Source organism: Mytilus edulis, chromosome 12, assembly GCF_963676685.1.
Source record: "Mytilus edulis chromosome 12, xbMytEdul2.2, whole genome shotgun sequence".
NCBI classification, from domain to species: domain Eukaryota; kingdom Metazoa; phylum Mollusca; class Bivalvia; order Mytilida; family Mytilidae; genus Mytilus; species Mytilus edulis.
The window spans coordinates 64,976,125-64,998,300 of record NC_092355.1 but is presented as its reverse complement, the minus strand read 5'-3'; the positions used below and the strand labels follow the sequence as shown (position 1 = coordinate 64,998,300).

The 22,176-nt window shown below is 32.5% G+C and overlaps 1 protein-coding gene across 1 annotated transcript in view; it reads left to right on the top strand.

Annotated features, from left to right (window-relative positions):
* LOC139497774 (prolyl 4-hydroxylase subunit alpha-1-like) overlaps window positions 1–21,147 on the top strand; it is a 31,293-nt gene extending 10,146 nt beyond the window's left edge. The window contains exons 2-10 of the mRNA XM_071286010.1: window positions 6,735–6,907; window positions 8,168–8,225; window positions 11,062–11,201; window positions 12,629–12,793; window positions 13,837–13,919; window positions 15,639–15,747; window positions 16,636–16,698; window positions 20,147–20,215; window positions 20,977–21,147. Coding sequence (XP_071142111.1) covers window positions 6,735–6,907; window positions 8,168–8,225; window positions 11,062–11,201; window positions 12,629–12,793; window positions 13,837–13,919; window positions 15,639–15,747; window positions 16,636–16,698; window positions 20,147–20,215; window positions 20,977–21,147 — 1,031 coding nt within the window. The remainder of the gene's footprint in view (window positions 1–6,734; window positions 6,908–8,167; window positions 8,226–11,061; window positions 11,202–12,628; window positions 12,794–13,836; window positions 13,920–15,638; window positions 15,748–16,635; window positions 16,699–20,146; window positions 20,216–20,976) is intronic.
* The last annotated feature ends 1,029 nt before the right edge of the window (window positions 21,148–22,176 follow it).

The window sequence follows — 22,176 nt, the reverse complement described above, 5'->3', positions numbered from 1 at the left end:
GTAAGCCTATGGAGCAGTCAATAACAAGACTGCAACCTTATGTTAATTTGATTTGAATCGATTATATTTGTTGTTATTTTTTGGGTTACCTGAGGTAATCCTGTTATGAAAGAATACTTCGTAGATACTTTGCTGGTATATGCATTTATGCTGTAATTACACAATTTCTTAATTTAAAATGTAGGACTTCATAGATTTGTATTGTTTATGCGATTATATGTAAATGTTACATGAGTTCACTTGAGTTAAATGGATTGTATTTGTCGTTATAATTGGGTTTACCTGAGGTAACCCTGTCATGAATGAATACTTCCAAGATACTTTGCTAGTCTTTACACTAATTGTAATAAACTAACTTATTCATTTTGAATGTAGAAATTCATTGAAGTTATATTGTTTATGAGATATATATGTAAAAGTGATCTCAAATAACTTCAGTTAAGTGGGTTATATTTGCAATTATATTTGGGGTTACCTCAGGTACCCCTGTTATGAAAGAATGCTTATTAGATAGTTTGCTAGTGTAAACATTTATGTTGTAATCAAACAATTTCTTTATTTTACATGTAGGACTTCACAGATGTAAATTGCTAACGGAATATTTAGAAAATGCGATCTGTTTTAACTCGATTTAAATGGATTATACTTGTAGCTATTTTATGGGTTACCTGAGGTAACCCTGTCATGACAGAATACTTAGTAGATACTTTGTTAGATTATGTATTTATGGTGTAATAAACCAACTTCTTCATTTTCAATGTAGGAATTCATTGAAGTTATAATGTTTATGTGATGTATATGTAAAGGTGATCTGAATTCACTTGAGTTAAATAGGTTGTATTTGTTGTTATTGTATTGGTTACCTCAGGTAACCCTGCTATGAAAGAATTCTTAGTAGATACTTTGCTAGTGTATACATTTGTATTGTAATCCCACAATTTTTTTATTTGAAATGTAGGACTTCATAGATTTGTATTGTTTATGTGATGCATATATATTTAAAGGTGACCTCAGTGAACTTGAGTTAGATGGGTTATCTTTGTTGTTATTGTTATGGTTACCTAAGGTAACCCTGTAATGAATGAATCCTTCGTAGACACTTTGCTAGTGTTTACATTAATTGTAATAAACAAACTTCTTTATTTTAAATGTAGGACTTCATGAAAGTTGTATTGTTTATGTGATGCACATGTAAAGGTGACCTCAGTTAACTTCAGTTAAGTGGGTTATATTTGTAATTATGTCTGGGGTTACCTCAGGTACCCATGATATGAAGAATGCTTTTGAGATAGTTTGCTAGTGTAAACACTTATGTTGTTATCGGACAATTTCTTTATTTTAAATGTAGGACTTCATAGATGTGTATTGTTTATGTGATTTTTCTGAAAGGCGACTTAAGTTAACTTGATATGAATGGATAATACTTGTTTCTATTTCAAGGGTTACCTGAGTTAACCCTGTCATGACAGAATTTTTAGTACATACTTTGCTAGTATATCCATTTATGGTGTAATAAACCAACTTCTTCTTTTTAAATGTAGGAATTCATTAAAGTTATATTGTTTATATGATGTATATGTAAAGATGATTTGAATTAACTTGAGTTAAATAGGTTGTATTGTTGTTATTGTATTGGTTACCTCAGGTAACCCTGCTATGAAAGAATTCTTAGTAGATACTTTGCTAGTGTATACCTTTGTATTGTAACTCCACAATTTTTGAATTTGAAATGTAGGACTTCATAGATTTGTATTGTTTATGTGATGTATATATATTAAAAGGTGACCTCAGTGAACTTGAGTTAGATGGGTTAACTTTGTTGTTATTGTTATGGTTACCTGAGGTAACCCTGTAATGAATGAATCCTCCTTGCTAGTGTTTACATTAATTGTAATAAACAAACTTCTTTATTTTAAATGTAGAACGTCATGAAAGTTGTATTGTTTATGTGATGCGCATGTAAAGGTGACCTCAGTTTACTTCAGTTAAGTGGGTTATATTTGTAATTATGTCTGGGGTTACCTCAGGTATCCATGTTATGAAGAATGCTTTTGAGATAGTTTGCTAGTGTAAACATTTATGTTGTAATCGGACAATTTCTTTATTTTAAATGTAGGACTTCATAGATGGGTATTGTTTATGTGATATTTCTGAAAGGCGACTTAAGTTAACTTGATATGAATGGATAATACTTGTTTCTATTTCATGGGTTACCTGAGGTAACCTGTCATGACAGAATATTTAGTAAATACTTTGCTAGTATATCCATTTATGGTGTAATATATCAACTTCTTCATTTTTAATGTAGGAATTCATTAAAGTTATATTGTTTATGTGATGTATATGTAAAGGTGATCTGAATTAACTTGAGTTAAATAGGTTGTTTTTGTTGTTTTGTATTAGTTACCTCAGGTAATCCTGCTATGAAAGAATTCTTAGTATATACTTTGTTAGATTATGTATTTATGGTGTAATAAACCAACTTCTTCATTTTCAATGTAGGAATTCATTGAAGTTATAATGTTTATGTGATGTATATGTAAAGGTGATCTGAATTCACTTGAGTTAAATAGGTTGTATTTGTTGTTATTGTATTGGTTACCTCAGGTAACCCTGCTATGCAAGAATTCTTAGTAGATACTTTGCTAGTGTATACATTTGTATTGTAATCCCACAATTTTTTTATTTGAAATGTAGGACTTCATAGATTTGTATTGTTTATGTGATGCATATATATTTAAAGGTGACCTCAGTGAACTTGAGTTAGATGGGTTATCTTTGTTGTTATTGTTATGGTTACCTAAGGTAACCCTGTAATGAATGAATCCTTCGTAGACACTTTTTTGTTTTTGTTTATGTGATGTATGGATGTATAATACTTGTTTCTATTTTATGAGTTACCTGAGGTAACCGTGCATGACAGAATATTTAGTAGATACTTTGCTAGTATATGCATTAATGGTGTAATAAACCAACTTCTTGATTTTTAATGTAGGAATTCTTTGAAGTTATATTTTTTATGTGATGTATATGTAAAGGGGATCTGAATTAACTTGAGTTAAATAGGTTGTATTTGCTGTTATTGTTTAAGTTACCTCAGGTAACCCTGCTATGAAAGAATTCTTAGTTGATACTTTGCTAGTGTATACATTCATATTGTAATTCCACAATTTTTGAATTTGAAATGTAGGACTTCATAGATTTGTATTGTTTATGTGATGTATATATATTTTTAAAAGTAACCTGAGTGAACTTGAGTTAGATGGGTTATCTTTGTTGTGATTGTTTTGGTTATCTGAGGTAACCCTGTCACGTAAGAATACGTCGTAGATAGTTTTCCAGAGTATACATTTAACTTCTAATAAACCATTTACTATTTCATTTTGGACTTCATAGATAAGTATTGTTTATATGATATTCAGGAAAGGCGACTTTAGTTATCTTAATTTGAATGGATTATATTTGTTGTTATTTTTGAAATAACATGAGGTATCTCTGTTATGCAAGAATACTTCGTAGATAATTTGTTGGTATATGCATTTATTCTGTAATGACACAATTTCTTAATCTAAAATGTAGGACTTCATAGATTTGTATTGTGTATGCGAGGTATATATAAATGTAACCTGAGTTAACTTGAGTTGAATGGGTTGTATTTATTGTAATTATTGGGGTTACCTCATGTAACCCTGTCATGAATTAATACTTCGTAGATACTTTGGTAGTGTTTACATTTATTGTAATAAACAAACTTCTTTATTTTAAATGTAGGACTTCATGAAAGTTGTATTGTTTATTTGATGTTCATGTAAAGGTGATCTCAGTTTACTTCAGTTAAGTTAAGTGGGTTATATTTGTAATTATGTCTTGGGTTACCTCAGGTACCCATGTTATAAAGAATGCTTATTAGATGGTTTGCTAGTGAAAACATTTATGTTGTAATCAAACAATTTCTTTATTTTACATGTAGGCCTCATAGGTGTGTATTGTTTATGTGATATATCGGAAAAGCGACTTTAGTTAACTTGATATCAATGGATAATACTTGTTGCTATTTTATGGGTTACCTGAGGTAACCCTGTCATAACAAAATACTTAGTAGATACTTTGCTAGTACATGCATTTATGCTGTAACAAACCATTTTCTTCTTTTGTTATGTAGGAATTCATTGAAATTATATTGTTTATGTGATGTATATGTAAAGGTGATCTGAATTAACTTGAGTTAAATAGGTTGTATTTGCTGTTATTGTTTGGGTTACCGCAGGTTACCCTGTTATGAAAGAATTTTTAGTACATACTTTGCTAGTGTATACATTTATATTTTAATAACACAATTTCTTAATTTAGAATGTAGGACTTCATAGATTTGTATTGTTTATGTGATGTATATATAAAGTTACCTCAGTTGACTTGAGTTGAATGGGTTGTATTTATTATAATTATTGGGGTTACCTCATGTAACCCTGTCATGAATTAATACTTCGTAGATACTTTGGTAGTGTTTACATTTATTGTAATAAACAAACTTCTTTATTTTAAATGTAGGACTTCATGAAAGTTGTATTGTTTATTTGATGTACATGTAAAGGTGATCTCAGTTTACTTCAGTTAAGTTAAGTGGGTTATATTTGTAATTATGTCTTGGGTTACCTCAGGTACCCATGTTATAAAGAATGCTTATTAAATGGTTTGCTAGTGAAAACATTTATGTTGTTATCAAACAATTTCTTTATTTTACATGTAGGCCTCATAGATGTGTATTGTTTATGTGATATATCGGAAAAGCGACTTTAGTTAACTTGATATCAATGGATAATACTTGTTGCTATTTTATGGGTTACCTGAGGTAACCCTGTCATAACAAAATACTTAGTAGATACTTTGCTAGTACATGCATTTATGCTGTAACAAACCATTTTCTTCTTTTGTTATGTAGGAATTCATTGAAATTATATTGTTTATGTGATGTATATGTAAAGGTGATCTGAATTAACTTGAGTTAAATAGGTTGTATTTGCTGTTATTGTTTGGGTTACCACAGGTTACCCTGTTATGAAAGAATTTTTAGTACATACTTTGCTAGTGTATACATTTATATTTTAATAACACAATTTCTTAATTTAGAATGTAGGACTTCATAGATTTGTATTGTTTATGTGATGTATATATAAAATTACCTCAGTTGACTTGAGTTTAATGGTTGTATTTGTTGTTATAATTGGGGTTACCTCAGGTAACCCTGTCATGAATGAATACTTCAGATCATTAATTGAACTTTTATAAAAAAAAAAAAAGTTTATAATTTTACCAGCCATCCCCACCCTACACGTACATACGAAATAAATGATCGGTGAATACAATAATAAAATCATTTGGGAAGTTTGTTGACATCTTTGGTATTTGGTCACATTAAAATTTGGTATTAAGATCTATCTAAATAAGAACTATATTTTCGTGCGTATTTAATCAATGGCGCATTACCACGATTACCTCAGGGCACCGATTACCTCAGGGCACCGATTACCTCAGGGCATACAGCAGCGGACCTAACTGCCACCTGCAAACCACTGACGGCATAGTACTGTTCCGCTTGTATATATATGCGCATAAACAATAAAGGGATTTGTCTTTAAACCAAGAATTCGACTGAAACGTTGTTTCTAAGCAAGTGCGACATTCTTGTAAGACTCCGCAAAATCGACGGTGTTTCAGTTTAACTGCTTGTTGAAAATTGGTGTATTTTAGTTTTTTTTTAAATTTAGAGGAATAACATTTTAAAAAATCATAAAAATCTACCATTATAAGAGCTCTGATCAGCAAACAATTGACGTAAATTTGAGTTGAGTTCGTTTTTACGTCAAAAATGGCGGTGCGACAACCTTGTAAGCCTTTGAAAAATCGCTCATAAAATACCAGATATCATTTTTCATGATATTTGTCTAAAATTTCATAGAATTAAGCAAATAAACATTGATGTAGTATGGAACGCTTTTTTTTCTATGGCGTCATCATTATTTTTAAAATTATTTTTTTGTTTTTATTCTAAAAAACATTATTTTTCAAAATACGTACAATAGCAATGAATATGATATCCCAAAATTATATATTTTGGACTTGCATCTTGCCAACTGCATCGATTTTCCAATGAGATACGAACATCGCGCGTAACGTCTAATAATTCTTTTGAAAGACAATCATTATCTAAATGACAAAATTAGTTACATTGTCTGAAGGGCATGATGAATAAGTTAACAGTCGGTCTTTTAAGGTGGTACCTAATACTACAGGGAGATAACTCTGTAAAACTAGCTAAACGTTTTAATTACGTTGTGTTGGTAAGGGAATATTAAGCTTCTCAATGATAAAAATTAGTATTTGTCAAACTGCTATATATCCAGTGTATTTTTTCTGATAATATGGTTGGTTCAAATTTTTTGAAATTTGTATATTTTTGTCAAAGGGTCAAAGTAAATACTTTGTCAAAAATTTATGAAAATTAAACGAGCCGAATTAATTTTAGTATTGGAGACCACCTTAACACTAGTAAACAATTGTCCTTATTTACAATCAAAATTTAACGTGCGGCAGTCAATCTGTTTGTGAAAATGAGAGACGAAAGATACCAAAAAACTCAAATGACAAAATGAGGAACCACCTTTTAACTAATGTGTAATTCCTTTTTTTTAAGTATTTTTCTTCTATTTAACTGTGTTTATCGTTATTTTTTTCAGCGTTTGATTGTTTCGACATTGGACTTTTTATGTTTAAAAAAGGGTATAACAGATTGGCAATACAATGGTTCTTTACAACATTAACCAAACAGCCAGAAATCAAATCTACAAAACAGAACATAAAGATATTACGTTCAATAGTCATTGGCTTAATAGAAAATGCAAAACGACAGGTAAGTTATAGCATGTTCACTCTTCTGTTTATAAAAAAAACCTAGTTTTTAAAAAAAGCTTGTATAAGTTGTAAAAAAGCTTGTATAAGTTGTAAAAAAGCTTGTATAAGTTGTAAAAAAGCTTGTATAAGTTGTAAAAAAGCTTGCATAAGTTGTAAAAAAGCTTGTATAAGTTGTAAAAAAGCTTGTATAAGTTGTAAAAAAGCTTGTATAAGTTGTAAAAAAGCTTGCATAAGTTGTAAAAAAGCTTGTATAAGTTGTAAAAAAGCTTGTATAAGTTGTAAAAAAGCTTGTATAAGTTGATAGTAAAATAAAGGAAGTAAAAAAGTATGGGAAAATGAAGTGTGCTTGTTTTTGAGATATATAAGTCATTGATAATTTGACAGAGAATGATTATCTCTTTCTAGAATGTTCATACATTTTTATCTTTCAACAACTATGAAAAAAGTTCAAGGATGGTATAAGATTTTCAAAAATATCTTTTTAAACAACATGTTATAAAATTATGTAAAAAAAAGTAAGGGTTAGTAGGACACATTTTTATTGGCATTTCATGGATAAAACTAGAGGATTCTGAAAATCTGACAAAAGGATAGCCACCTCAGTCTAAGGTCAACTTTGCCTGGGTTAGTAGGAACTTTAGTTCGTGGTGTGAGCAATCACAATTAATCGTACTGCCTCCGGCAATGAACAAAACACATGTTGTTTAGAGAGTTATTTATAGTAAATTATTACAAAATGATAATGTGAACAATTGCATGTTATCGTACGGCTTCCAACACTGAGCAAAATATAACCGTTTAGAAATTCTTCAAGGCACCCGTATGACAAAATTTGAAACAATTTAAATCGTGATATGTTAAAAAGTTTTCGAAATCACCAACCGTTAAATCATATTATTATCTTCTTACACAATTATTATGAAATAATTTGGTATTCAAAAAATCTCCAAATATTTTGAAATCTTCACGTTAGAAGATTATATAAATAATAACTGTTCTTAGTTCATTTTAAATGGTTACATGTATTGGCACCATTTTTGACTGAAGTGTACAGTTCACCGGCAACCGCAGGCACTCGTTTCTATCTATGAGAAAGTCGACTATTTATATGCAACCGAAGCTTCTATTACGAATGGATAGTTGACATTTCCCATGGGTGGACAAGTGTATGGGTAGAGAACCCACATGATCATCTGTCTTTTTTTTTTTTTTTTTTTTTTTTGTTTTTTTATTTCATTAACAGTTCGTTTGATTACAGGAAATTAAAGCAGAAAAGGAAACAAGAATGAGAATTGCATTTACTACACTTCAGAAAGGTAATACCAAAAGACACTTCGGTCCTAGAATGTTTTAACTAAACTTGTTAATTTAAAATGAATAATAAATTATTTCAATATAATGAAATTAAGGAATGTATCTCCCTCATTCAAAGCTTTGATTCCTTGTCCGTGTTTGGCTTTACTTTTGCTATGCTTTTGTTTGTCAGCTCTACGCTGGTATTTTTATGCTTAATTTTCAAATATATTCTGCGCATCACTGAAGTGACATTTGTCATTAAAATGCGCATGTGGTGCATTAAATTTGTTCTGCTAATTCTATTTAATTCAAGAACTGATTAAAAATCTGAAATAATATAAGTTTTTGATAAACTGGGGTTAGCATTATATAATATTTGGACATTTTCCCACCCACACTTTGATATATTCAGCATCATAAACAATAAACATTTCAGTCTGTTCTTTCATAAATAATGCAAAGGTTCTTATATCATAAGAGTATTTGGGTCTGAATGTCATCTATGAGTGGCATATTATGTGGCATATATAAATCTATGTTGAGTCTCATATTTAAAACTCTGATGGCATTCCGTACATGTATGACACAAAATATCCAGCAATGTTCTTCAATAAGAATTTTTTTAATACCTGTAAATCAAATGAATTTGATAGTATATTAGAATTAACGGTAAACCGTAAGAATCATTCATATTCTGGTTTTATTGATAATAAAAAAAATATATTATGGAAACCAATAAAGTTTACATAATCTAAAGAGAGGAGAGAAAATACGCACGACTGATATGCAACCGTTTGATACATGTATGCACGCCTCTTTTGATCGTGTATAAATCTATAACTGGAAAATTATCTGATTGTTTCAAATACAGATTTACGGAAAGTCTCGGATCCGACTGTTGACTCCGACTCCGACAGCAAAAATTACAGGGGTCGTCTTAAAAAAGATTTACAAAAAAGATAAACATATCCTGCATTCTGGTGTAAACATTTTCCTGTTTCACAGATACAAAGATAAATGGAACATCAATGTTAGGGAGTAATAATCTTTAGGATAGATATCGGTGTGTGTGTCGGGGCGGGGGGGGGGGGGGGTCTACCAAGTTTTTTGAATAAATATCATTAAAATAACGGAAATGTTTGGCATTTTTGATCCCCCCTTTCTTTTTGAGCAAGTAGAATAGTCCGTCCTGAGTCACAATATTGCGTTACGGATGGTTGACATGTTTTACTGCGCAGCGGACAGTTTAAAATGTAAAGCTATACATCGTTTTGTTTTCCAGTCGCTAAAGATGACGGAAAAATTTACTGATGCCAAGTGGCTATAACTCACAAATACCTTTGAGCTAAGAAACAGTGCATAAGATTTGTGAATGTTCAAACTAGAATGAAATTCAAAACAGTGTGGCTGTGGCCATTGATTGACACATTAAATTCATCCATTGACTGGGACAATTTAGGTGAACGTTTGTATGTAACGACCACTGCTCACTATGTACTTTTTAAAGACACTTAAACTATGGTGTCATCAAAGGTTCTCAACACCTTAATAAAGTAATTCGAAAAATTAATCAGAAATAACACGATGTTTTGATTTATATCAATTATATAAATCAAAAGATAAAGGTTATTCCTGATTATTTTTTCGAATTATTTTATAATAAAAGGCGTTAAGAAACCTTTGGTAACCCCACAGTTTAAATGTCTATCGTAGGTACGTCGTGAACAGTGGTCGTTACAGACAAACGTTCACGTAAATTGTCCCAGTCAATGGATGAATTTAATGTGTCAATCAATGGCCACAGCCACACTGTTTTGAATTTCATTCTATATAATATATAAATTAAAAATGAAGGAAATAAATTTTATTTGCAATCAATCGGAATTGTTTTCAGAAGAACTTACACCGATAACTTTTATTATTTTTGGATTGTTTTTGGGTTAATAAAATCGGTTTTATGCCATCTGGTTTTCGCGGATGATGTCCATCAACGGTCGCTTTTAGGCCTTTCGCTTGTGTTTCTCTGGTGTTTGTAAAGATCCAGCTTCATTTTCAAGAGATGGTTCTTTGTCAACTGTGGCGACCGCATTGAGCGCTCCTACTTCTGTTTCTACTCGGACTACTTCTAACTCTTCCGCTGAATCTGACAGATCATGCATCACCGTTTCCTGGATGCAACATTTTTGTATGGAAAGCTTTTGCTATGTTGAAAGCAGATTTTTAGGCCACCAAAATGATCCGCAGCAGTATAGGATGATGAGACAAATTGTAGCCATGAATGGACCACTAAATTTTCCAGAAGAATGTGTGCTGTTGGGAGATAAATCTATCATACTCGGCATCCCGTAATTACGCCATTTACGCAACGTCACAACAAATTACAAAAAAAAACAGATCACCAGAAACGCAAGAGTAGAAAATTTATCAGAGTTATTACAGAATAATTAATTCTTGTTGAACATGCAAATTATAAAGTGACGGGTACAAAAACTTAAGACTGATTGTGACACTTGTGCAGGATTTGTTAGAAGACAAACCTTATTTGAAAAATTAGATCTTTGTGTAAAATCTTCTTAAATTGTTACATGCAAATTTTTCTTGAAAAAATAAATTATTTAATACTTTTTTTTTCTATTTTGAGATGACTCCCTTCATTTTACCTGTCAGAGTCGGTGTCAACAGTCGGATCCGAGACTTTCTGTAAATCTCTAATATTAAAACTATTGTTAATTATAAACAAATAAACAAGGTTTTTCTCAGTTTTAATGTTGTTAACTGGAATTTCAGTATTTCGTTCCTAAAAATGAAAATCGTAACTTAAAACATAATTATAATCCTCATTTGTTTTATGTATAGATGATGACTCAAAATTTAAACAGAATTTGACTGCAGAATTACACGCAATGGTAAAAAACAAAACAATCCAATTCTATGGACCAGAACTGGATAGAAACTTAAAAGTAAACAAGAATTATGAGTTCTTATGCAGGAGACAGGTAAATAAACAATCATTGAGAAAAACACGAATTCAAATTTCGTTTATTTACGTCTATGTCTTTTTAACAATAATACTAGTGCCAATTCATTTTTTATTGGATTTCATATTCAACTTTGTCTCTATTAAGAGTGGTATAAATATCTTAAACTATTTTATTTTGGTAGCTTTTATTGGTATTTTGAAGCATTACACATAACGATTCATACGCATACCATATCTTCTTATCTATACTATTAAACGAGAAGACCTCATTTTGGGTGTCGCTTCTCTTCTTTCCACAATAAATTAATCAACACGCCTCTATGTCCTATAGGTACAGTGCATAGTCGCTTTTGTCATCCATTCATATGATTTTTCAGATTGAGTTATTTGGGAGAAAATCGAGAAAAAGGGCATCCGGATATTGTCCCGTCATTGGGCAAAATTTTAAGTCAGATTATACTTCCGGTTTGCGTTTTTCTGTATACTTTGAACATACATATACTACGAATAAAGTGTATTTTCAGAATTCTATCTGCTATCATTTTCAAGTTTACTATCCACGGTGGTCACAGAGTTTATTAAATATAGAGAGGTCTGTATACTATATCAATTACCACCATGGATAGATTAGAAAACTTAGAATTGAAAGTAAATACACTTTATTTATATTATAGTGAATGTTCATAATATACAGATAAGCGCTAAAATTATTCATGTGCACTTTTGATACCTTTTCTGAAATTCTCCAGTCATTAAATCTTTTACAAAATTCATTGATTACATAAAAAAGAAGATGTGGTATGATTGCCATGTTGACAACTCTCCACAAGAGACCAAAATGACACAGAAATTAACAACTATAGGTCATCGTACGGCCTTCAACATCGAGCAAAGACCATACCGCATACTCAGCTTTAAAAGGCACCGAAATGAAAACGTAAAACAATTCAAACGAGAAAACTAGCGGCCTAATTATTAATGTACAAAAAATGAACGAAAAACAAATATGTAACGCATAAACAAACGACAACCACTGGAATACAGGCTCCTTACTTAAATGTTCATAACATACTAAATGTATATTCATATTGAAATTGATAGAAAACCACACATTGGGAATTTTGGAAATAAAGGAGGAGGGATTAAAAAAACATTTTCCTGTCCCCAATAACCTATGATTTATGATAATTTTGCTGAAATTCTCCAATCATTCAATATTTCACAAAATTCTTCCAACAACACTTTACATACTTTAAACTACGCTCTGAATGCCCGCGATTTCGCGGGTGTGTTCTAGTGTCTATAATAAACAGTTATGTGGTATATATCAAAATCTATAGAGATATTGTCTAGTTTATTTTATATATGTATGTAATATTTGTCGCTGTGCGTGAAACATACAACACAAAACAACCAATCAATCATGTAATTTATACATTTCAGATCCTATATTCAGAAGGATACTGTAAATATTTAGGATATCCCTTCATTGGATTTGTCTACCGACCAATCAAAATCGAGGTCATCAACAAATCACCAAGGATATTAGTTGTTCATGACATAATCAATATGGATGTCATAAGTCACTTTACTGCAAAATCTTTTCAAGTAAGTTAATACAATGTATAAAAAAGAAGCATAATTGCCAATGAGACAACTTTACTCAAGAGACCAACTGACACTGAAATTAACAACTACTAGTATAGTATAATTAACCGTACGGCCTTCAACCATGATCAAGCGCATACCGCATGATCAGCTTTAAAAGGCCCCGAAATAGCAAATATATAACAAGAAAACAAGAAAACTAACAACCTTATTTATGTTCTAATTTTATAATAATAAACGAAAACAAATATGTTTTACATTGCAACAAACGACATCCATGCACTGAATTACAGGTTCCTGTCTTGGGAGAAGCACTTACAAAAAATGTAGCGGTGTTAATCATGTGTCGGGGTCGATTTTCAATAATGATTATAAAAAATGAATTAAACAAGTGGCTTACATAAATTAAATACACAAAAGAGTGTGATATACGATATTTCTCTTTTCGAGACGAAAAAAAACCATCGTATTGAACGAGATTCGGTAGTCGAGTCTGTCTGATAAAGTTCAATTATCTAAGCTGTAAAAATAAAATATTAATAGCTAACAAACCACGTAAAGATTATAAAAAAATATGCTCAAAGTAAAATCACAAAAATACTTAACTCCGGAGAAAATGGCAAAATCAAAAGCTCAAACACATCAAACGAATGGATAACAACTGTCATATTCCTGACTTGGTACAGGTATTTTCTTATGTACAAAATGGTGGATTGAACCTGGTGTTACATGTACAGCTACATTGTAGCTTAACCCCTTACTTGAATAACAGTCGCATAAAATTCTATTATATTGACGACAAGTCGGAGAAAACAAGCGAACTTAAAGAATTAGAAAGAAAAATATGTGATTGCTCAAAAACGATAATCTGCATGAAACTACTGAAGTTAGTTTTTTCTCATTAGGCGATACACTAGACTAAATATAGAAAAAAATGAGGTGGTATGATTCGACAGTTGGCAGAGCTTAAAAAGAGTGGATTAAGTATAACTAAAGGCAAATATATAGAAATATAGTATACAAATCTGATTTTTTTTTTATAGCTTTCAAGATCTGAAGTAGTGAATTTAAAAGGCAGGACCATCAATGATAGCAATGTCCAGTCTGACCACAGAACAAGTTCAACGTAAGTTCATTATGTATTAGATATAGGAAGAATTAGATGTGGTATGAGTACCAATGAGACAACTCTCCATCCAAGTCACAATTTATAAAAGTTACCATTATAGGACAAGGTACGGCCTTCGAAACGGCTCACACCTAACAGCAAGCTATAAAATACTCTAAAAATAACTAATGTAAGACCATTCAAACGGAAAACTAAATGTCTAATCTGTCATGTACACTTTGAACAATCAGAGTAAACAGCGATGTGGGGTACATATCAATTACACAATGATACTAAAATCAAAAACAATTACATATAGAATTAACATACATGTACCACTAGTATCTCCAAAATATACAGGTGTCAATACAAAATGCTAAATATCCATGCATTTAAGATTCAAAAGAAACCCGGTTCCTATGAAGTTAACATCTATGTATCATATTTAGGAAGATGTGAAAGTTGAAAATATTGGTTGAATAGATAGTAATTTTTAAATTGGTGGTTTGACACCTTAAACTTTGAAACTAGAACATTTCGTTTTCTTTTTTTTTATTCCTAACAGTAACTTTTCGTTAAAATAAAAGAGTGGTGATAGATATCAAAGGTACATTCAAACTCATATGTCGAAAATGTACAGAGAAATATATCAATGGCAAAACTATAATACACAAACACAACAAAAAAAAAAACGAAACCGAAAGACTGAGCAATATCTAAGGTGCTCCGGTAGGGAAAGCAGATCTGGCTCCACACGTGGCACCCGTCATGTTGCTTATTGTATTTCAAACCTGGTAATAAGTCTAATTCGATAGGTCACATTCGGGAGAGGGTAGGGGATTGTAGATGCGACATTCGTAACATATGATTATCTGTAAAACGGATATTCCATAACGGTCAACCAACTCTAGATGGAGTCCGACAAATTTACGAAGGGATGATTGACCTCATCTTCACCACTTGGAACTCTTGGCTTGATAGCTTTCTTGTGAGCAGCAACCCTCTATCAAAGAAATCATGGTAGGAAAATACAAGCCCTGAGATACCGTATCAACTGGGGGATATATACTCCGTATAAAAGCGCTGCTGGAATGTTGCTACATAGGGAGAAAGATCACAATTGGGAAGCTGAAATCATCTCTTTTGTCGTAAAATTTTGTTTTCAACCTATTCTCATTGTCAATATCTAGATGTAAATCAAGATATGAGGCAGGCTTAATTGTATCTGTTGTATCCTTTTTCTCAAGTTCGTTGGTATAGATTCTTTCAGTTAATAACATTGTCACCAAATTTTGAATTATTAAAACGCGAATCGCGAAGTGGACCTAAAACGATGTATACAGAACTTTTTTTATAACAATTTAATTTAACTCGATATATAGAAACAGGATTCCGCGATACTTTACTTGTATAATAAACAAATGAAACAAAGAACATGTGCTTGTAGCATGGAGCCTGCCGCATATGGAGCAGGATCTGCTTACCCTTCCGGAGCCCTGAGATCACCTCAGTTTTTGGTCGGATTGGATTCTTGTTAATCAGTGTTTGTGTTCTATGATGTTTTCTGTGTACTATTGTTTGCTTTTTTTCTTTTTTTTAACGGCGTTATCATTTTATTTTCGACTTATAAGTTTGGGTGTCCATCTGGTGTTCTTCGCCTCTCTCTTACTATATTTCTGATATAAAATTCCGAGATTTGTTATTACTAAGTTTCTTATAAATTTATCTTTGTATCAGGTTTAAGTATTTAGATGACACAGATTATCCAGCGGTTAGTAGACTTAATAACTTCCTTGAAAGATTAACTGGATTGAGAATGAACAACAAACAAGCCGACCACTTTCAGGTAAATTTAATAAAAGTAGATTATTAAATGTAATTCGTCTGATTGGGTATCCACCTTTTAGACTAGACTAGGTTTCAGTCAGTCATCTTTTAATGTTGACCTTTTTAAAATAATAACGAGGGGCATTGTTCAGATAAGCGCCCATGTTGACTTTATTAGGAATTTAACAAAATTGTTTAACTATTTGTGCTTTTGTTTCTATTTTCTATTAGTGTTGCAAGCTATTTTAGGTGTAATACCACCAAATCATGGTACGTCACATCCGGTTGTATTCGAAAATAGGTCGAAAAAAAATCCCTTGAATTTGACAGTTGTAGGTAATTAATTCTACATTTTATTGCAGAAAAACATTTCTGTGTCATAAACATATGTCTTGGGTATTTCAAAGCACCATTTTTTTTTTGGGGGGGGGGGGGGGGGTTCCGGCTTTAGAATATTTTGGAAACTTGAACTTACATGGTTACTAAATCTTGTACACAGGTTAAATAAGGGAAGAAATTTTATTGGTTAGCTTCCAGTGATGGTTATTTTCTAATATGCAATGAAATGTTATGTGTCAGATTATATTTTTCTTTAGTACTTGATTCCCCCAATAATTCAGTCTTTATATTCCGCTGGTCTACGATGGCTACATCAACCTCGAGTTGAAGGAAATCGGACACTGAGAGAGATTGAATTATTCGAGTTAGTACTGGACAGGATAAAACTTTACTCATGCTAAGTATTTCTTTATTTGAAACAAAGATACATTCTGCACATTTTCAAGTTTGAAATTGCAAATTTAGCGTAGACTAATAGGGGGAAATCAATGGTGGTATTACACCAGAGAAAGGGAACCGCTGTAATAAACAGTTTTATATTATTTTTTGGTTTTTGTTTTTTATTTAGATAGTAAACTACGGCATCGGTGGAGAATATAAACCACACTATGATTGGGTTGAAGAGAAATATGTAAGTCAAATTTAACTTGGGCAAATGTAAGGGGATGGCACTGTCTGGTCGGAGGATTCTTATATATAGTAACTTCACTGCTAAACGAGCGTTCCCCTAATACATTTTTTTTCAACCATGGGTACTCTTACCATTTTTTTCTTCAGCATAGCATTCATCTGGCTTTATTGACTAAATTAACTCATCATAAATACCAGGATTGAAACTTTGTATTTGCGCGTTTTGTCTACAATTGACTCATCATTGACGCTCGGTTTAAAAGGCCAAAAAAGTTACGAAGTTGAAGAACATTGAGGACCAAAAAATACTAAAACTTTTGCCCAATACAGCTAAAACGTACTTTTGGTGCCTTTCTAATGCCCCATTTACGGGCATTATATTTTCTGGTCCGTCCGTCTGTCCCGCTTCATGTTAAAGTTTTTGGTCGAGGTACATTAAATTTTGATGAAGTTGAAGTCCAATCAATTTGAAACTTAGTACACATGTTCACTATGATAGGATCTTCCTAATTTTAATGCCAAATTAGAGTTTTTTCGGCCCAATTTTACGGTCCACCGAACATAGAAAATGATAGTGCGAATGGGGCATCCGTGTACTATGGACCCAATCTTGTTTTATTATTGATATAATGCCATTTCAACAGTTATATGTTTCACAATCTATATTTTAGGTAAGTTCACGAATGTATACAGGAACAAACAGAATATTAACAATATTATTGTATGTACGTATTAGTAGAAACACATGTATATATAAAATTGAGAATGGAAATGGCGAATGTGTAATAGAGACAACAACCCGACCACAGAACATAAAACAACAGAAGGCCACCAATAGGTCTTCAATGCAGCGAGAAACTCCCGCACTCGGAGGTGTCCTTCAGCTGGCCCCTAAACAAATATATAGTTCAGTGATAATAGACGTCATACTTAACTACAAATTATACACAAGAAACTAACATTAAAAATCAAACAAGACTAACAAAGGCCAGAGGCTCCTGACTTGGGACAGGCGCAAAAATGCGGCGAGGTTAAACATGGTTTTTTTTTAGATCTCAACCCTCCCCCTATATCTCTAGCCAATGTAGAAAAGTAAACGCTTAACAATACGCACAGTAAAATTAGGTATGATATCAAATTTAACATTGATTAGTTTCGATACTCACTTTACAATCAAATAAATGTGCCGTTTCTTTCATATTTTTATCTTGATTTTACTTGTAGTTTTAAAAAGATTTGAAACATCTGAATAAATATTATTTTCTGTATTCTTCTTTTAAATTTGTTAAATTCAAATCAAATATTCAACAAAATGAAAAAAAAATGCTTCTCTCTTCTCTGGCTGTGTGTGTAAAAAAATTTAACCCTGATAGAGATGCTCTCTTTGACTTTGTTGGCATGAACTATAATATTTTACTTTGCTAAACAATCAGCAAAATTTCATATATTGATGAAGATGGAGATAATCAGAAATGCTGTTGGAATATCCATTTAAGTCAATATGACTTAGATGTACACAGTATTTATTTCTCATATATAATTCATGTACTATATACTATATGAAACAAAGTTGGTTTTTAACGGTATCGTAACTGTGTATGTAAATTCTATGTACAGTTAAACCTCTTTAAACCGAACCTCTTTGGGACTTAGATTTTGTTCGATTTTGACCGATGTACGGTTTTATCAGGTGCACCAATATGACGGTGCTTAGTTACAAACATGTTCAGTTCATACAGGTTTTCAGTTCATAAAGGATTCGGTTTCACTGTATATATATATCTATTCTTTTTTGCTAATACCCCAGTCCCACTAGGCCACGATCGCACTACGATCTGTGAAAAAAATGAAAAGTTTGATGATCGTAGTGCGATCGTGTAGATCGCAGTAAGGTCGTATCGCGGTCGTGGTGAGGTCTTCAAGATCGCGAAGAGCGTGGCCAACTTTGAACATGTTCAAAACAATCGTGGTGCGGTCGTGGCGAAATCAGGTCGTAGTAGAAGCGTAGTGAGAGCGCACTAAGATCGTAGTAAGATCGCAAAGGTCGCTGTACAATCGTAGAGAGAGCGTAGCGAAAGCGTGATTCTATTCGGAGAGACTGCGCTACGACCTCAGAGCGACGTTATCACGACCTAACTACGACCATCACGTTCTCACTGCGACCCAACTACGCTTCCACTACGACTATACTACGCTGTTCACGACCATAGTACGATTCTAGCACGCCCTTGCCGTCCTCATCACGCTCTTCGTACGACCTGACTACGTTCACACTACGACCATCATTCTCATTGTCATTTTCACATAAAATATATAAAAAAGCTCCCTAGATTTCGTTTGCTTGAATGTAATTATCCATTTCCTCTAACGGCTCAACCATGCTTCTCGTTTTTATATGGAATAGACCGTTGGTTTTCCCGTTTAAATGGTTTAACACTAGTAATATTTTGGGTCCTTTATAGCGTGCTGATTGATGTGAGCCAAGGCTCCGTGTTGAAGGCTGTACCTTGGCCTATAATGGTTTACTTTTATAAATTGTTACTTGGATGGAGAGTTGTCTCATTGGCACTCATACCACATCTTCTTATATATATTGATACATCTATGTCATCTCTGCTATCGTTCACTAAAATATCGTCATTAAGCTTTATGGACCAGCAATAGGTTGTAATTTAGGTTGGATTGGTCGGTCCGACATCTCTGCTTGATCAGGATTCGTTACTTTGCTCCCTCTGCCTCTACATCAACTCCTACCACCATGCCCAAGTGTTCTGGTAGATTTTGGTGGCATGACTGTATTGTTTCCGAGAAATCTACGATTTAATCAGAAATAGAAGGAATTGAACTGTATTGATATAGAACACGATGTTGACGTTATTGCTGAGAAAGTAGTAAGATCGTGCTATGAACGTAGTATAATCGTGGTAAGAACGTGTTATAAACGCAGTAAGATCGTTTTGCAATCGGATAACTCGTGGTATGGTCGTAGTAAGAACGTGAAGAGCGGAGAAAGATCTTGATAAGCGTAGTGATGTCGCAGAATAAGCGCGGTGAGAACGTGGTATAATCGTAGCGGGATCTTTGTAGAAGCGTGAAGATGACGTAGTAGCATCGTGAAAGCAACGAAAATTTACATTTTCATGCCGCTCATACGGCGACCTCACCACGATCTTAATTTATTTTAGATCTTAGTGAGCGTGGTGCGATCGTGGTCTAGTGGGACTGGGGCTTAATCAATGTTTTTTTGCCTTATACTTGTATTCTATATATGTCCATTGTGAGACCATAATTGGATGATAAAAATATATCTTGTCTTATTTATTTATTTTAATCAAAATTGATTTAATATTATAAACTCTTTGTAGAATTGAATGGAGAGTTGTCTCATTGGCACTCGTACCACATCTTCCTATATCTATGAAGTAATTGTACATCTTGTTTTCTTTCAGCTAAGTGATGTGGATATTGGTGGATCAACAGTTTTTCCACATCTGAATATCGCGGTGCCTCCTAAAAAAGTAATTATACAATTCAATTCAATTCAATTCAAATCAAAACTTTATTGTCATAAAACTACATATTTATAGTGTGTGACACAACATAACAAAATGAAAATAAAAAATAACAACAAGATCATTAATATACACAATAATAGTACATATTTTAAGAGTCCCCTGTCTTCAGTTCAATAGACTGTTTTAAAAAGGATCCTAGCTTATTTACCTGAATGTGTGAAATTGGGTTGAGTATATATGTTATTTTATCTACTATGTCATTTAAATTTATAAAGTGGATATTCACATTTATCAAAAAATCAAAATAATCTAATCTATTACTAGTATTATGGTTTCTATTACAATATAAAAAGAAATGAATTTCATCTTCAATTTGTTTACAGTTTTTGCATAATATATAGGAACTTGAAGCTTTAATAGATTACTGAGATGTCAGAAGTCTTTTTCCCCCATGTCAACCAAAGTTGCCACCATTAATTGTGTCTGGTGTGAATATTTTTGTTCCTTCATATGAACAAGCAATTATTTTCGAAGATATTAAAGAAAAAGTTTCATTTTTATTAAACTGAATGTCGTACTCCTCTGATTTTGTTCTAATTTGTAATGGAAAATAATTTATATTTTTCACCTCCTTAATGAAACAAATAATCTGTGCAATACACCGTCCGAAACACCCACACACACACTCCCAATATATCCATAAAGAAATAAAATGGGCTTTCATCCGTGCAAATATCATTTATCTTTTAACTATTTGTTTTCAGGGTTCTGCTATTTTTTTCACAAACCTCGATGAGAAAGGACATGGGGACTCATTAACATTACATGCTGGATGTCCCGTTTTCTTTGGTTCGAAGTGGATTGCTAATAAATGGGTCCACACTAAGAATCAGGATATGAACTTCCTACAGACCGTTCCATCAGTGTGGATGTAACGAGTCTCACTTTCTGTTTAGATGTTAATTTATTTAGTAATAAAAGTCATTAATAATTTTCATCAATTATTTGCATGGTTTATGTATCTTAATGCGAGTTTATTGATTGCCGAACAAATGCACATGCTCCTGGAATTTCCCTTTATCAGGTACCTTATAAAATTAATAGAGGAGAGCATCAAAATAGAAGACACCCAACTACAGAGCTAAAATTTGAAACATCTAATGTGTAGATACATGTAATTTGACAAAGGTTTAGTTGAAATATGCAATGAAAACATATAGAGGGCAACTGGAAGACAGCGTGACATGGGGTGCTCATTGTTAAAAAAATCCCCACTTTTTACACACAATATGCCACATCCCTACTTTTCACTCCTAATATTCAACACTTCTCTTTTTCTACCCCTTTAGGTGTAATACCACCATTGATTTTCCCATATTAGTCTTTGTTAAATTTGCACTTTTAAAACAAATGTGCAGAATTTGTCTTTGTTTCAAATAAAGAAACACTTAAAATTAAGAATGGAAATGAGGAATGTGTCAAAGAGACAACAACCCGACCATAGAGAAGACAACTGCAGAAGGTCACAACAGATCTTCAATGAAGCGAGAAATTCCCGCACCCGGAGGCGTCCTTCAACTGGCCCCCAAACAAATATATACTAGTTCAGTGATAATGAACGCCATACTAAACTCCAAATTGTACACATGAAACTAAAAATAAAAATAATACAAGACTAACAAAGGCCAGAGGCTCCTGACTTGGGACAGGCGCAAAATTGCGGCGGGGTTAAACAGGTTTATGAGATCTCAACCCTCCCCCGATACCTCTAGCAAATGTATAAAAGTAAATGCATAACAATACGCACATTAGAATTAAGTTCAAGAGAAGTCCGAGTCTGATGTCAGAAGATGTCACCAAAGAAAATAAACAAAATGATAATAACATAAATAACAACAGACTACTAGCAGTTAACTGACATGCAAGCTCCAGACTTCAATTAAACTGATTGAACGATTATGATT